General features: G+C 41.6%; 1 protein-coding gene across 1 annotated transcript in view; it reads left to right on the plus strand.

The window, feature by feature from the left end:
- The window catches only part of GALNT18 (polypeptide N-acetylgalactosaminyltransferase 18), a 726,672-nt gene that overhangs the window by 585,547 nt on the left and 123,011 nt on the right, over positions 1 to 18,114 (plus strand). Inside the window, exon 7 of the mRNA XM_030200982.1 lies at positions 4,952 to 5,137. Within this exon, the coding sequence (XP_030056842.1) occupies positions 4,952 to 5,137 (186 nt within the window). The remainder of the gene's footprint in view (positions 1 to 4,951; positions 5,138 to 18,114) is intronic.

An 18,114-nucleotide genomic window follows, 5' to 3' on the forward strand; every position in this document is an offset into this window, starting at 1 on the left:
GTACACCACCACAGTACACCTTATGTCTGCAGGTGTCACCTATATATGGGTACAGTAGGATTTTGGTGTGGTTTGGAGGGTTCACACTTTCCACTACAAGTGTAACAGTTAGAATGGGATATGGGCCTGGGTCCCCTTCTCCACAGTGCACTACACCGACCACTAGGCTACTCCGGGTACCTGCTTGTTGCTGTAATAGAACTGGTCATAACATCTGACGCTGTCTTAGAGGCTGGTATATACTGTTTCTTTCACATCTTTGGGGGGTGGGAGGGGGTCAGTGACCACTGGGGGAGTATGGAGGGGTCATGTCTTAATCCCTGAAGGGGTCATTTGGGGCACCTTTTTGTGACTTAGTCATGATTGAAACATTTCTAGACCAAAATATCTAACTTTTAGCCTTGGACGTTTCTGCTTTGTTCCACTGTGGCAGAAAAATATCCAAGTTTTGGGAACGTGCAAATCCCACCCCCAGCATGCCCATGACATATCCCCTTGTGATTTGAATGCACTGCATATGAACTGCATAGAAAAACGTCTTAAAATTGGATTTTGAAAATAGCGATTTGGACATTTTGGCAAAAAGAAATGATCCATCTGCTGCTTTGTGCTTCTTTTTGGATGTTTTTCTGTTTCAGAAATGAGCCCCATAATAACTAGTCTAAGTGCATGCTTGAATATTTAGGCACAAACATTTACCCCAGCTCGAGAGCAAATGTAAATATGCACGCAAGCTAGGCGTGATTTCAGCTGCTTAAACTGGTATCTTATAACAATATATAGGTGCTATGGACCAGATTCAGTAAGTGATGCCCAAGGCGTCACTAAGATCTGCAGTTCCGCACTAAGCCAGTATTTGGTAAAGGATGCTGTGTGCCCTTTACAGAATACTAGCTTAGCATGCTTCCTGCACCTAACTTATGCTTGCGAAAAGCTGGTGTAAATCTTCATGTCCAACTGATGGCAGTTGGGTGCACAAATCCAAGTATTGTACAACATTAGCTGTGATATTGAGAGAGCAGGAGTTAGAAAATCTAACTCCCGCTGTTGCTGGCTAATCCAGCCACCAGCATTGAATTTCCAATGGTTTTTTTTGGTGCCGCAAACATTGCTGGGTAAGCCAATATTAATTGGTTGAGTGGCTAGGTTCTAGTGGCCAAAGATGGACCTGCTGTTTATGCAGGTCTGTGTGGCTGCTAAACTTAACCAGTCAGCTGCTGAAAATCAGCGGCTACTGGCTATGTCATGCAACATAGCTGCTGACTAGATATTCAGCGGGAGATAGCCAGTTATCTCTCACTGAATATTGGCGGATAGCTGGCTTGAGGGTATTTGACCGACCAGGTGCTGTTCCTGGCCGGTTAAATAATGTTTGAATATCTGGCAGATTGTGCCTAATTTCTGGGAACGCCCCTGACCTGCCTATGCCCCTTCAATGACCACACCCCCTACCCCCCATGAGTTGCATGCTATGAAATTTAGGGGCATGTGTTATATAGAATAGGGTGTAGGGCAGATGTGGATGTAATTCCTAATTACTGCCAGTTAAGTGCCAATTAACTCCACTCATTGATTATTAGCGCCTAATTAGCTAGTTACGTGCACATCTGGGATTCGTGCCCAAATTTGGCCAACCTACACAGAATCTGGAGGTATGTCTCTTTCTAAAATACCACCTCAGTAGATGCCTACTTTCCTTTCTTAAGAAAAGCTCCCTGTTATAAAATTATCCTCCACGTGTTACCGTTGTATAACGCTTAACACTTTCTCCGCCCAGGTCCTGTGAGTATTGCGTCTGTTAAAATCCTCACCCCCCAGCCAAGCTGGACTTCGGAAATCAAACCTGTGTCATTTCACACATCAGCATGCATCACTGCTCTGGGCCATCATGATATCCAATTTTAATCATCTTGCACCCTTTATTTTATTTTGTCCTGCCTTTTTGAAGCAGATTATTGTTGTTATTGTTCTTGTATTATACATCTGTAGTAGCATAGTTCTGCTTGTCCACTGTGAACAGCTTAATGGATGTTTAATGAACTAAGTAGTATTTGAGCTGTGTAGATCCTGTTCAGTGCACTGTACTAAGAACGTACAAGGAAGTTCTTGATTGCGAAAATGCACATTCATCTTAGGTATTTCCACATATTTTCTGAGCTTGAATACCTAATTTGCCAAGTGGAAGACTAAATTGTATCATACATTTTTCATTTGAAGGACTGTTCTAGAAGAAGTGACTGTGATATGAAGCTCAGAAGGGACAGACAGTGGAGGGGTTTATTTTCCTGTCTTCTCTCTACCTGTTGACTATGGATGACCATAGTTCCATGATGGCACTTGTGCTTACAACACCTGGTCTTTCTTCTTTTGTGGGCCCTTATTCAGGACCTGATGTTTAGCTTTTGAAACCTAACAGGTTAGCTCTCCTAGACTGTTGTTGATGGGGTAGATTGAGGGGTCCAAATGTCAAAAGAAAGCACCAAAAGCCTTCAAAATTGTGACAAAGCTCCTTTAGTCACACAGCTTGGACAACAATCTTCTAAAAATGACCCAACATGGGCCGCATTACGGCACATAGCGCCTGCATCAGGGGTCGCAAGAATTATAGTTTCAGAATGTGCAGTAGCGAGGCTTGGTCCTCCGCACATGTATTGAGATAAATATGCACTGTGTGCCTACATGGCCCATGTCGGGTCATTTTTTAGAAGATTGTTGTCCAATCTGTGTGATTAAAGGAACTTTGTCCTAATTTTGAAGGCTGTTGGTGCTTTCTTTTGACATGTAGACTGAGGAGTAACAGAAAATATTTCCTCTCAGAGCCACATGCATAGAATGAGCATGCACAGAGCTGCCATCTGTCAGTAAAAAGAAACAAGAAATGGCATGTCCAAAGAAAATAATTTCATGTTAGTTAAAATGTCATGAACCGGGCCGATATCCAGTATTTTGAGCTCAGGCTCTGTGAGACTGCAGTACTTGGGTGGTGGGGAGGAGAGAAGAGAGGAAGGGAGATGAAGAGAAAGGTCATACATCTCAAGGTAAATCTGAGCATAGTATGTGAATGAAAGTTTGCTTTTGTTCTTTATGTGTTCCTACTTCCAATTTTTCTTTGTCACCTAATAACAATGATATTAGAAAAGAAAAATGTTACATAATCCCTGGAGCACAGAGACCCGCTAATTCTATAAACAGTGCTCACGGTTATATGCACAGTTATAGAATAGACGAGTTACACATGTACTGATTATTTAATTGGCCTTGGATTAGCACTAAATTGCAGTTGTACACGTGAATTATGAAGTGCATGTAAAATGTCTAGCGCTTAACTGCACTGGGGGGTGTTCATGTGGGAGGGGCATAGACAGGTCACAGGTGTTAGTGCGCCCTTTACAAAATGCTATCAGTTATGGGTGCAAGGTGCTGCGTTTAGGTGCGCTCATTTCCATCTGCTATAAACCTGACATATGTGGTCACACCTAAATATTGGTGCATAACTGCTGATTTACACTAATATTATGTCACGCAATTCGTGCTCAGTGCACAATAGTTTGGATCTTAACTATAGATGGCCTTTCTTGAATTGACCCCAGAATGCTTAATTGCAAAGAAGTGAAAGGAAAGCTAGAGATTTACTGGACTGAACGATGCTGCAACAAGACAAAAATTGGGCAGAGATGGGATGAGTCAGCCTATCCGTATCTGCCATCCTGTTCTATACTTCCATCTCTACTGTTGTATGGTCCCAGCGCCCAATCTCATCAAATCTCTGCAGAATGTTTGTGCCGCTATTTTCCCAGCCTACAGTGATGTCTTTTTTCTCACCTTTCTAGTTTAGTTGTTTGTAGTCCAGGCAGGTAAAAGCTATGGGGATGATATGTCACACACAACAGTCAGAAGTTTTTAATACCCGGATACCAGCACTGAATATTGATTGTTCCCGGATAACTTCTGACTCTATATCCCTAGACCACCCTGGCACTAGTTGCATAGTGTCAAGGTGGTCAAATATGGTATTTAGTGGCATTGCCTGAATAATGCTGCAGAATACCCCTGGGGTAGTGTAAAATAAAGGGGCCATTCTGCAAAGGGCGCTAAAATGAGCCCCTCATTATTCAGCGCTATTTAACTGGCCAGGAATGGCTCCTGGCCGGTTAAGTAGCGCTTAACCGACTATCCATGAATATTCAGCGGGAGATAACTAGTTAACTCCTGCTGAATTCGTAATTAGTGCTTAGCGGCCAACCAGTTATATTATGTGATATAACCGCTAACTGCGAATATTCAACGCAATGCCAGATATGTTTGGTGGCGAAATTGGGCCATCCAAATAGCAGGCCTATCTTTGACCGCTATAAACTTAACTGGCCAGCACTGAATATTGGCTTGGCTGGTTAAGTTTAAACTGCCCATATGCACGCTCCCTTTGCAATTATGTGCTAAAACACTTAGGTGCTGTGTTATAGAATTGTGCATAAGTGCAGTTAGGTGCCTAACTGCCATTTACCCCCCTTTGGGCAACTAATCTCCATTTGAGTGCCTAAAGTAGAATTAAGGGGTAAGTGATTTGTCGAAGGTCATAAGGAGCATCAGTGGGATCTGAACCCAGGCTTCCTTGAGTCTCATCCTGTTGCTGTAATCACTTGGCAATTTAACATTAAATGCTACTTTACTGCACATTTGCATAAAATATATATTCTGCATGCAAATGTATTTTATTGTCCAGATAAAACTTACTGGATTTGTAAGTGATAGGCCAGATAATTACTTTTTCACTTCACATCATGGACCACTGGAAGACAAATTTTTGAATTCCACTCTTTTCACATTATACTGAGAAATGTGATGAGAATATGATGAACAATAGTAATTGAATCTCCAGTAGATCATCACTGTATCTGTTCATCTATCAGCCACTGTGACTGCCGCGTTAATAAGTGTGGTGTTTTTCTAGGTTTGGCAGTGTGGAGGAAGCATAGAAGTTCTGCCTTGCTCTAGGATTGCCCACATAGAAAGAGCTCACAAACCGTACACAGAAGACCTTACTTCCCATGTCCGAAGGAATGCCTTAAGAGTGGCTGAAGTTTGGATGGATGAATTTAAAAGTCATGTTTACATGGCATGGAACATACCCCAAGAGGTAGGCCCTTTCTGGTATTTCATAAAGTGGGAAATTTGAACCTTGTTGTCTCTTGATTCTGGACTCTCTTGTCTTCCTATTAGACTATTGCACTGCAGACATGTTTGGAAGCACAGTCCCTGCAAGAATATTAAAGGTTGACCATTAATTTAAATTTATGGAATTCTAATAATCCAGCACTCTATATATGTTTGCATAAGTCTTCTTCTGTTAAACAACTGGGATCTCATACCAGTTCTTCTTTTAGGACCAGTGTATAGCACTTTAAAAAATTAGAGTTTGTGAGGCAGCATCCTTAATCCCCCAGAGCCCCTCCTCCATCAGTTGTCCAAGAAAGGCCAAAATGCCAACAAAGGACTCCCTGATCCCTTAATCCCAGTCTCCTACCATGCAGGAAAGAAGGGGAGGAAATCCTCAGCTGTTTTCTTTCCATTGTAGTATGAAAGTGAGCTTGCTGTGGTCTGACCATGCTACCTCTTCCCATGTGTGGTTTGTTAATATGTGGTTGTTACTTGTTGAGAATCTGTGGGCTAGTATGCCTAATTGGTGTCCTTTTGTGTGCAATGAGACTCTTTGTGTTGTTGTGAAGTTCCATTGTTTTATGATGTTCATTAGTGCTCTGGTGTTTGTGTCATTTTGTTTTTCTAGGTGCAGGTTTATGTCACCTATGAGTAGGACATTTGGGTGATTGATGCAGATGTTTGATACGAAGTTCATGAAATCATCTTGGGCATTTGTCCAGCTTCCTGGAGGGCGGTAGAATAATGTGATGCATAGTTGGCCAGTTAGTGTTTTGTCGGTGATTTTGCATGCCAGGATTTCGATTGTTGAGGATGTGTGTTTAGCAACAGGTTCTGCTGTGAAGGAGGATTCATCTTCAAGGTGCAGCCATGTTTCAGTTATGAGCACTAGTCCGAGCTGTTCCGTTTCTATCCAGTCTCTTAGTAGTGTTGTCTTATTTACTGCCAATCTCGCATTTATGTAGCCTATTTGTATTGGGACATATGTGTCGTGTTTAATGTTGGTGTTTTTAATGGATTGTAGTTGTCTTTGTGGTCTGCCTGTTTTGCTGTTGTGGTTTTGTTGGGTGTTGTTCATATTTGGTTTCATGTCGGTGGTTGTTTGTTTGGCCACTACTTTGTTGTTTAGGTGGTGATTGGGCTCTTCCAGTTGTTGGAATGGGCGTCTTCTTCCTGTGATGCATACTGGTATTTTGTTCCATTCGGTTGCAGTTGTTGCTGGTATCCCCGTTATCCGCATTGTTATTGTATAGTAGAAGATCCATGCCCTTAGGTTGGTCATTTTGGGGGGTTACTTCTGGCTTGGGGGTGTTTGCATGTGAATATGTGTGTGTTTGGGCTCTGAGGTACTTGTGTTTGTGTGTTGTATGGGGCTGTTTTTTTTTTTTTCTTTTACCTTGGCTGGGGTTTGCCTGCATCAGTGAGAATAATCTGATAGAACAGAGTTAGCCATGGAAGTTCTTGCTCAGAGAGTGGAGGATGCTGTGGCTCATCGTGGCAGCCAAGAGGAGCAGCGCAGAGGGCACATACTTGCCGCATCAGCCCCAGGTGAGAGGTCTTGGTTCTGGGTTGCCGTCCTTCAATGATGGATCATGCAGCTCCGAATAGGGTGCCTGCAAATTCATGTAGGGTGCCTATAGTATGGGTGGTGGGCCATCCAGAACTAGGCTCTCGCAAGGCACAGATCCCGACCCTGAATAGCAACTCACCTTTTGCGGTTCATCTGCATCCATGTGGACATGTGAGCCCACTTTCCGTGGGGTAAAAATATGTTGCCTTTGTAAAACAGGTATAATACATGCATGCCGTTGTACAATTACCTTCTAACTCCCTAATTCTATGTAGTTCACCACAAATGGAGGTTTGGCTGTCAAACAGGGGTAAACAGCAGTTAGGTGCCTAACTTCATTTAGGCGCTATTCTGTAAGAGAGCACCTAAGTGCTTTAGTGCCTAACACCAAAGGGAGCGTGCATGTGGATGGAGCATGGGCAGGTCCCACACTTGGCTGCCAAACTTATAGAATACTGTAAGTTGCAAGCATAGGAGCCAACATTTAGGCATTGACATTTACACCTGCATTTTGCATGATGTAAGCATTGATGCCCAAGTGCTCAGTTAGGGACCCTTTTACCAAGCTGCTGTAAAAAGTGGCATGCACTAGTTTGAATGTGTGAAATTAGCAAGCTGGGCCATGTTTTACCGTGACAGGTAAAAAGGCCTTTTTTTAAATGGGGCAGTAAATGGCTGTGCACTAATATGAAAAGTAGCTCGCAGCTGTTTAATGTCTGAGCCCTTGCTGCCACCTATTTACTTGGTGGTAAGGGCTCACGTGCTACTTGTGCGGTAATCAGTCAGCGCACGTCAATCTGGTCGCGCTGCTGATTATCACTGGCAACTCCCCCCATGGTAGAAAATAGAAAATTATTTTCTACCACGAGAAACAGCATGCGCCAACTTCGGAATTACCACTGGGCACCCGTATTACCCCAATGGTAGTGTCAATTTGGTGCACGCTACCCGTGCAGTAGCCCTACCGCAGTTTAGTAAAAGGGGCCCCTAAGGCTCTATTCTGTAACTGAATCTGGGAGCCCAGTTGCCATTATAGAATCTTATCTTAGGCCGCGATACGCAGGCTGCAGGAATTAGCCGGGCTGTCTCCTACGGTCCTTGCTGAACACAGATATTCAATGCCAGGCCATTTCCAGTGACCAGCATTGAATATCCGGGGTTTTTTCGTGTGGTTTGAAAATAATTAACTATATCAATATTCAGACGTGGCCAGTTATCTCAGTGGATATCTGGTTATATTGTGTGATATAATCGGTTGTCCGCCAGCTGCTAACCACAGATATTCAGTGGAGGATAGCCGGTTATCCCCTGCTGAATATCGGCGGATAGCCGTTTAAGCACTATTTAACCGGTCAGCATCAGTTCTGATTGGTTAAATACTGCTAAGTATCGGTTGGCTTTAATACAATTGCCTCCTAAAAGGCAACAGCCTGTTAATTCACAATTTTTGTACGCTTTGATGGTGTCCATTTTCCCATCTCAAGCACATCATCAACAGTTATAAGACATAAATCTTTAAACAATTCAACTAGATAAATGAATGTTGTAGCTGAGCTACATGCTTCACAATCAGTGGAAAGCCAAAAATACTTTTCTGTCATAAGTTAATGGCTATCTTTCAAACAGAAGGATTTTTTCTTCTTCTTTTTTTTTTTAACAGCCATCCGGTATTGGCAGTTGCAAAATGCTATTTGAAACTCCCTGTGGGAAAATTTCCAATTGTTTAAAAAATGAAAGTGGTTGTCTGCTATTAGATCAAGCTTTGCCTATTCCAGAAGTCGTTGTACAGTTTGGAGGGTGACAAACAGTAGAGATGAGGGAATTAGCATGCCATATGCTACTGCAATTGAACACATACTGTTTCACTTAGACAACTGAGAAGGCTTTACATACTTTCAATTATCTGAAATGAATGCAAAGCCCCTGTTTTAAAAAATGCACAGAGAAAACAACCCCAAGATAACCAAAAATTGCTTTTTCAGCTTCTCATGGATTTGATAGTGATTGCCATTATCAAAGTCCCTGAACTGAGAGGCAAAAAAAAAAAATCTTTTCTTACTTAAATGCAATTTCCCTTTTGCGATGTACACTGGATAAAATGTTCTCCTTTGGAGTTCCAGCATTATATCTCAAGGCATTTTAAAATGATGCAAATACTGTTCAGAGCATAAAATAAAATGTATGTGTCACTACACTTGTGTTTTGTTTATTTTGTTAGATATCCACAGGCAGTTCAGAGTCTCACATTGGCTATTTAGGTAGCTTATTATATAATATAAATGACACAGAGGCTTCTGGTGCCTTACAGACCAGGGAAAGGCTACTCAGGTCCTTTCGTGTTACAAGCCAGTCAGGTTTTCAAGGTCTCATCACTCTCTGTGCATAAGAGATGCATTTGTACCTTTAGGGGTCAGGCAACATTGTTCATTTTAGTGGCTACAGGCCAAGAACAAATGGGGATTGTTCCTGCCGTCTACCGGGAATCTGTATTTTGTGATGAATGAGGCTCAGAAGACTATAGAGTGGATTCAGAGGCTTCAATGTCTTTTTTTCTTAAAGGGGGCAGGGCTAGACATGGTGGTGGAGCATCAAACTTTTTATATTTGAGCCCCAAGGACAGGATTGGAGGAGGGAGAGTACCAGGACACTAACCCATTGGAGAGTTGGTAGTCTGATGGAGCCCTAGAAGCATCCCATCTTTACAGGGATAGGCAGTGCTTGGCAGGGTGGAGATATTTCTTTTTTTTTAAATTTTAGCCCTGTACCAGGTCTGGGGGACGTCCTTCATAGGACACTGGAGCATCAGGGATTTGAGGACCCTTAGGGATGCCTCTGACACAGGGCTAGTGGTACCTTTAAACTCTATGCTGTTGTCACACAAAGCCAGTTTACGGAGCCAGCAGAATACTAATTCTACCTCATTGAGAGGTAGGGTTTGTTTTTGTTTTTTGAAACAGAACCTCAAGGCCTTTTTTGCATAACTCGTCATTAACAAACCACTTTTCCTGCATTTACATTGCAACAGCTCATTAATGTTCAACTCATATAAACTCTTGACATAGAGGGGCATAATTGAACAAAAACGTCTATCTCCATGGACGTTTATCTCCGAGAACGGGTCCGTGAAGGGGCGGACCGAACCATATTTTCGAAAAAAATAGACGTCCATGTTTTATTCGACAATTTGTGAGCTGGGCGTTTTGGTTTTTCAGTGATAATGGAAAATGAAAGCGCCCAGCTCAAAAACGAATAAATCCAAGGCATTTGTTCGTGGGAGGGGCCAGGAGTCGTAGTGCACTGGTCCCCCTCACATGCCAGGACACCAACCGGGCACCCTAGGGGGCACTTTTACAAAAACAAAAAAAAAGGTAAAAGAGCTCCCAGGTGCATAGCACCCTGCCCTTGGGTGTTGAGCCCCCCAAATCCCCCTCAAAACCCACCGCCCACAAGTCTACACCATTACTATAGCCCTAAGGGGTGAAGGGGGGCACCTACATGTGGGTACAGTGGGTTTGGGGGGTGGTTTGGAGGGCTCCCATTTACCAGCACAAGTGTAACAGGTGGGGGGGGATGGGCCTGGGTCCACCTGCCTGAAGTCCACTGCACCCCCTAATAACTGCTCCAGTGACCTGCATACTGCTGCCAGGGAGGTGGGTATGACATTTGAGGGTGAAAATAAAAAGTTGTGAAACGGCATATTTTGTGGTGGGAGGGGGTTTGTGACGACTGGGGGAGTCAGGGGAGGTCGTCCCCGATTCCCTCCAGTGGTCATCTGGTCATTTAGGGCACTTTTTGGGGCCTTATTCGTGGAAAAACAGGGTCTAGGAAAAGTGCCCTAAATTCTCGCTAAAAACGCATATTTTTCTTCCATTATCGGCGAAAGGCGCCCATCTCTGATCGCCCGATAACCACGTCCCAGTTCCGTCTTCACCACACCTTCGACACACCCCCATCAACTTTGACCGCATCCGCGACGGAGTGCAGTTGAAAACGTCCAAATTCGGCTTTCGATTATACCGCTTTATTCGTTTTTGTGAGATAAACGTCTATCTCCCGATTTGGGTCGCAATATAGGCGTTTTTCTTTTTCAATTATAAGCTGGATAGTGGACTTCACATAAATGTTTACAAGAAGGCTGGCCTCTTTTGCAACATTTTTTTCACCAAATGGGCTTCACATGTTAAAGACCATATGGTGCCAGCAATTCAGTGTTTCCATACATAAAAGTCCTGTGGTGAAAAAAATGTCATACTTTATTATTTCAGCCTCAAATTGACTGAATATCTCCAGGATCTAGATAAGTTTACAAGCCGCCCTGCCTGTGCCCACACTGCCCTGGTTCTATCTGCATGAAGGTCAATTCTCTGTGGGGCCCTTTTACTAAAGGGTTGTCACATGGCAACCTGGAGCTACTGCCAGCACCCCTTCCCCCTCCCAGTGCACGCCATTTCCCTGCCAGGTTAGTGTGGAAGCCCTTACCACCACCTCAGTGGGTGGCAGTAAGTGCTCCTCCCCCCCCCCCCCCCCCCCTCTGAAATGGCTGCATGGCAAGTGCGAACTTACCCCACGGCCATTTCTTTTTTCAGCCTTTTAACCCACTGAGATAAAAGGAGCCCTGGTGCGTGGCAAAAATGGTGGCCACCACAAGCACAGGGCCCCTTTTACCACAGCTTAGTAAAAGGGTCCCTAAACTAGGCTGTGGCATTATTGTGCCTTTGCGCATGTAAATGTTTAGAATACTAGCATTACTCATATAGGTACGCACTTATAAATGTGTATGCCCGTTTTCTCCCTAAGCACTGTAAATATATGACTGTCTTGCATAGCTCATATTTATAAGGGCACATACAAATGGGTGGAGCATGGGTGAGGTTTACATAAGAACATAAGCGTTGCCATACTGGGACCTGAAGGTCCTTCAAGCCCTGTATCCTGTTTCCAACCATGCCCTATTCAAGGCCACAAGTACCTGGCAAGATCTCAGAACAGTAAAGCAGATTTTATGCTGTTTATCCTAGAAATAAGCAGTGGATTTTCCCAAGTCCATTTTAATAATGGCTTATGGACTTCTTTTAGGAAATTATCCAAACATTTTTTTAACCCCACTAATCTAACTTCTTTTACCACATTCTCTGGCAATGAATTCCGGAGTTTAATTACACGTTGGTGAAGAAATATTTTCTCTGGTTTGTTTTAAATTTACTACTTTTTAGCAGGGGCATAGCCAGACCTCAACATTTGGGAGGTCTGGAGACCAAAGTGGGGGGCACAGTTTGGCCTGCCTCCCTGCTGAAAGAAAGAAAACCACTCCACATCCAGAGAAATGTGGAGGAAATAAAGGTAATTGAAAGGAAATAGAGTTTTTTTGTTTAAACCATCAGGAGTGTAAAAAAAAAATAATCTGGAGGAGAATAATTCAGTTACAGCAATTGAAACGGACGGGGTAACAATGACCACTAGATTTGATGAGATAAAACTCTTAGGGCCCTCTTTACTAAGCTGCACTGTAGGCATGCTATTGATATTAGCACACGCTAATACTAGAGACAGCCATAGGAATATATGGGTCTCTCTAGCGTTAGTGTGTGCTGAATTTTTGCACATGCTAAAAACGCTAGCGCGCCTTGGTAAACAGGGACCTTAAGTTGTTGAGGATCAAAAAACACAAAATTATTATCCTCAAATTTAACTCAGTATTTACAAGGAAATTGAAGGGAAAAGTTTGCCCCGAAGGCAACCACTTGTGGGCACAAAACTAAAAAAGCCTTGCGCCTCACTTATGTGAATCTAGAGAAATCAAGAAATACGTAAAATATGTTGACCCAACAACAACACATCTCTATAGCAGAAAAACAGTCTCAGAACCCAGTTTTGGTCAGGTTCAAGGGCAAAAGCGAATATAAGTGTTGCTCACGTTAGAACAGCTTTTTTTAGTCAAAATTAAACTTTTACACTGTCACTGTTCTTTTGCACTTTCCCATCCTCAGAACATTTGCATAAGAACATGATCTTTGTCTCTGCAAGTTCTCAATTCATGGGATTGCCAGTTCATTGCTGTTAAACCAATTGTGATGTCATAAGCAGAGGATTGTCACTTTAGATGGAAATTATATGAGCTTTTTCATTAATTTTGCTTTACTTCTTATTCATGAAGTATTATGGACCTCATTACAAGTGTGCTATGACTTTAGAATGTGCTAATTTAAACCTTGTGTTAAGGAGATGGTGAAGAGCTATGTTTATAATCTGTGCTGAGTTTGGAGGGTTCAGTATTATAAATTGTCATTTGACTTTTGTATGGTCATACCATTGTTGATACATGGTCATTTGGATTACTCTTTTTTATATATATACTAGTAAAAAAGGCCCGTTTCTGAGAAATGAAATGGGCGCTAGCAAGGTTTTCCTCGGAGTGTGTATGTTTGAGAGAAGGTGTGTGAGATTGACTGTGTGAGAGAGAGGGAATGTGCGAGAGTGTGTGTGTGTGTGTGTGACAGAGAGAGTGTGACTGGGTGCGAGTGTGACTGGGTGCGAGTGTGTCTGCGACAGTGATAGTGTATGTATGAGAATCAGAGTGTGTGCCAGGGGCCCATCACTCCCTCCTCCCTCCCAGTTCCAGGGTCTCCCTCCCCGCTCCCTGTGCACCCCAGCTGACCTTGTTAATCACCCAGGGCAAGACTCTGGGAGGAGTTAATTGCTTTACTCCAGCTGACCTTGTTAATCTCTTTTCCTTTGTGTACTTGCTAAACCGGATATCTATGCCACCTCAAGTTTCCGGTTGGAGGCTTCAATTAGAACGTTGGAGGTGTCTTTTATATATAGAGATACCTTATTTAATCAGTTTCAACAAAGAAACAAGAACATTTTTGGATTACTCTAATTCTCTTTTTTATGTTGCATCATTGCAGTTTGTGCAAAATGCAGCAGTTGGGCTATTGACCCATTAAAGCCCTAGGGAATATATTTCTCTGATTATGAAAGATCTGCATTGGTTTCATATAGCACAGCAAATCGTTTGATTCATTCCACTTTACAGTATGGCTATCTGACTTATTTGACTAAGATTCTAATAAGATAGGGGGTTGGAAGAAATCTTAGATCCAATCCGACTGATATTCAGCCCACAGGAGGCAGGTCAGCTAAATCCCTCAGTCAATGCTGGTCTGTTTCTAGTGACTGACGTTGATTATCTGGGGGGGGGGGGGGGGGGGGGGGGTTGGCCAGTTTAAACTTAACCGGCCAAATCAACATTCAGCGCTGGCCAGTTAAGTTTATAGTGGCCAAAGATAGGCCTTCTATTTGGGCAACCTGATTTGGCTGCCAAACTTAGTTGTCGATGTTACAAAACAAGTCCCATCCAATAAAATGGGACTGTGTTAAGACAACACACGTTAACAGAATTACTGCACGACATCAACATAGCACACTTTAGTATCATAGCACACTTTAGTAAATGAGGTCCTAATCTTATAACAGTTCGCCTAGATTGAGAGAGCAAAAAGGGTCCTATTTGTAGCCTAAATTATAAAGAAACATTTGCTTCTTTGGGGCCAATATTCAGACTGCGGAAGGTAGCCAGGCTTCCTCCCACAGTGAGTGCTGTGCTCGATATTCAATGCTGGGCTGTTTCCGGTGACCAGCGTTGAATATCCGGTTTATTTTTGGCTGGTTCCAGATTCACTGGCCAAACTGATACTCAGCGCTATACTATACTTTACTATACTATACTGTACTATAGATTGCTTCTAGTCCACAAATGCCTGGACAAATTTGATGCGGATTACATAAAAAGAAATGCTGGACCACAGCCATCCAAGAAGATACTTACAGTATTATAACCTAACAAAAAATCATTTGGCTCAAAGAAACTTCTTAAACAACCAAGTTTTTAAAGTTTATGAAACGCCAACTAATTAGAATTAATACGAATTTCCAAAGGTAACGAGTTCCACAGTGCGGCGGCTTAATAGTGCAAAGAAGAATTAAATATAGATCTGTATTTAAGATGTCTAATAGATGGAAATGTAACAACATCAAATTGCGCATATCGTGAGGACTTAAAATGAAATACACTAGCCCAGTCAACAAGATAAAAAGGGGCTAGCCCATTTAATATCTTATAAACAAAGGTACAGAGCCAAAGATCATCCAGGTAATGACGCGGCCATATAACTGGCTATACGCTAGGCATTGTCAATATTCAGTGGGACACAACACTAATCATGTTGAAATCCCTCCTAAAATGACGCTGTGGACATTTTCAGCTGCTCAGAAGCAGGAGTAAGTGTTTGCATGTGATTTATCAAATATGTCCATAAATCCTGACTCCCCCAGAATATTTATTTATTTATTTATTTATTTCTTAATTTAATATGTCTACAGTAAAATTATATACAGGTATGTGTAATCTTGCCATCACGCGTACTTATAGGTGTTCGGAATTCTACTGTATAATAATAATTAGATTAGATTTATTATTTTTTTAGTCTGCTCTTATCCAGGGCAGATTACAATGAAAACATTCATAAAATATACAATAAACTAAAATACAAAAACAGTAAAAATCAAGACGGATCGGAAATACATCACTTAAATAGGACAACGAAAAGCCTTGAACAAAAGAAAGTTTCTTAGGTGCTTTTGAAATGCTGGCTCACAGGTCTCGCATTTAAGCCGCAATGGCAGACTGTTCCATTCAAAAGAACCACATGGAATGTGGAGATCAGAAGTGAGACGTGCAGGTCAGGACATATTCAGTTCTGATGGTATTTTAAAAAAGGATTTGCCCACCTAGAGTCTTTTCTAAAATATTCATGGAAGTGTATTGCATATTTGCCGGCATATTAAACGGAAGCAGCCATTTTGTAAAGCTAAACATGGGAAAAATTAGAGGAGAAAACACTGCAGCTTACATGTGTAAGATGTTATTTCCCAACCTACACAGGTATCGGCACATGTGTGCAGGAGCCATTTTGCAAACCTGTACATATAAGTGTTCTGAACAACAGTGGTTGGGGGAAATAAACAGGATACCTCCCTTAATCCCTTCTGTAAAGGGCTGGCTGACATGAGCACTTTTCTATTTGTACCAAGAATTGGCTGTAAATCGTGACATGGAAATATTAGGTTATATTCATGCATTCCCTTTATGAAATGGGAATGCACATGTAGATTTTGACCTCTTCAAGCCACCCCCAAACTACACATACCCCCTTGCAATTTCTGTGTATTATGGACATCCATGTATAAGATGGACCATTTCTTAAGTCACCATTTACACATGCCAGTATTTCCATGTGGGAATTGCAAATTAGACATCTGAAATAACCCCCTGTACATTAGTAAGTTATAAATTTATACACCTCAGGGACACATCCACAAAGCCAGAGTGACCATCCTACCATATAGTTAAAAAAAGGCCATGTTTTGCCAGGTTTGCTAATATGTACTTATATATTAGCAATCTACAGCTATGTTTAACAAAACCTTTCAATGGATTACTGTGCTGGAACAATTCCTAGTCTGATACAGTATTGAGGATCACAAACACCCATGTACACTGGATGGGTGCATGAAAGCTGCAACTGGACCAACATTATTTGAAGATATGACATGTGGTTGATAGAAGTGTTGCCTGTATTAGGGTTTCAATGACAATTCAACCAAGATATCCATAGTCAACATGAATGAGATGCATTTGCATGCTAAAGAGAGAGAGAGAGAGAGTGTTTGTATGTGTGTGTTGTAGGAGTATGATCTCACCTTTGCTGGTCTTGGCCTATACACACCTGAACCATTCTGTTATAACAATATGGATACTTCTGCCTGTAGCCTGCATACATCTGTAATCATCAGAAACCAGCTTTTCTACAAAAGGAAAATTACTGCTGAGCATACCATGATGACTTCATCCAAGGACATATTATTTGTTGCAAACTAGCCCAGTTATCTCCTGGGAAGAATGGAGGAGAGAGACACAGATGGCTCCAGGAGTATGGGATCCAACAGGGAGGTTTGCATGCCATTGATAACAGGTTCTTTGCTATAACAAAGGCCTCTCTTCATCAGCATGAAGCTGGCTAGACATTATTACACCATCTGTGATTGGTCCACAGGTATCATCTGATGCCAGTGTTGGACTGAAGAAAGAAAAACAGAAGAAAGAAGACCAGAAGACTTGCTGGAAGATAGAAGGCTCTGAGAGAGAGAGCGAGAGACTGATTTCCTAAAACACCGGTGAACTGCAGACCTTGTAATAGACTAACAAGGTTAGCTCAGCTTCATTATATGGCCTTTCCTAAAGACTGTGCTTACCTTGGACTTTATTCCTACATTGAGAAACTTGCTGAGGCTTCAGCTTGAGTCTCCAAGGAGGAATCCACTTCTTTACCATTGGAAGTCTGCCATAACAGACGGCAAGGTGAGATAATGGGATGGTCATGGAGATAATTAGTCCCTGGCTTGTCTGAGACAGATTGGTTTTATGTTAGGATTTATGGTCTGTGAATTTAGCTTCTAACTGTGTATTTTGCATAAGACGTGTGGTGTAAGTTCTCATAATAATCATTAAGATATCAGTATTGTGATTGGTTGTGTAATCACTCATTGGATAGTCCGTTTGGATAATCATATATCTTTGTATATTTTAGTGATAATCTAATTTGGTAGCTAATCTAGTCTTGTAATCTGCTTTTCAATTTGCCATATATATATATATATATATATATATATATATATATATATATATATATATATATATATATATATATAACTATTATTTTTCTATTCCTAATAAATCATAATATATTCCATCTGTGGCATTGTTCCTTTTTCTAGCACAGCTAGCTAGCCATAGGGCCAAAGAGGTATGCTTCCCCTAGACACGACTCCAGAATAATTGCTATTTAGTAGTGTTCTGTCAGCTAAGTACCTCTGGATATATATTAGGAGTTGTTCTCTTGAATATACCCCTACATTGTGAGCTCAGAGCATGAGATAAGCATGATGAATCTTTGTTGTGTTATGTGTTGAAACTATATCTAACTATATTAAGGGTTCTCAACCCAGTTCTTGGAACACACCCAGCCAGACAGGTTTTCAGGAAATCCACAATGAGTATGCATGAGATACATCTGCATGCACTACCTCTATTGTATTCAAATCAATAGTATTTATTTATTTAAAATATTTATTAACCGCACTATCCACGGTTCTAGGTGGTGTACATAGCAACATACATAAAAGATATCATAAAAACAAACAGATCATTATAACAAAGATAAAATAGACAAAATACTAACACCAAAGAGCAGAAATAAACAGCTTGCAAAAAATGAAAAAAATAAATAAAACCAAAGGCCATAATGGGCTAAATTCTTTATATGGTG

The sequence above is a fragment of the Microcaecilia unicolor genome, chromosome 4 (assembly GCF_901765095.1).
Source record: "Microcaecilia unicolor chromosome 4, aMicUni1.1, whole genome shotgun sequence".
Lineage (NCBI taxonomy): Eukaryota > Metazoa > Chordata > Amphibia > Gymnophiona > Siphonopidae > Microcaecilia > Microcaecilia unicolor.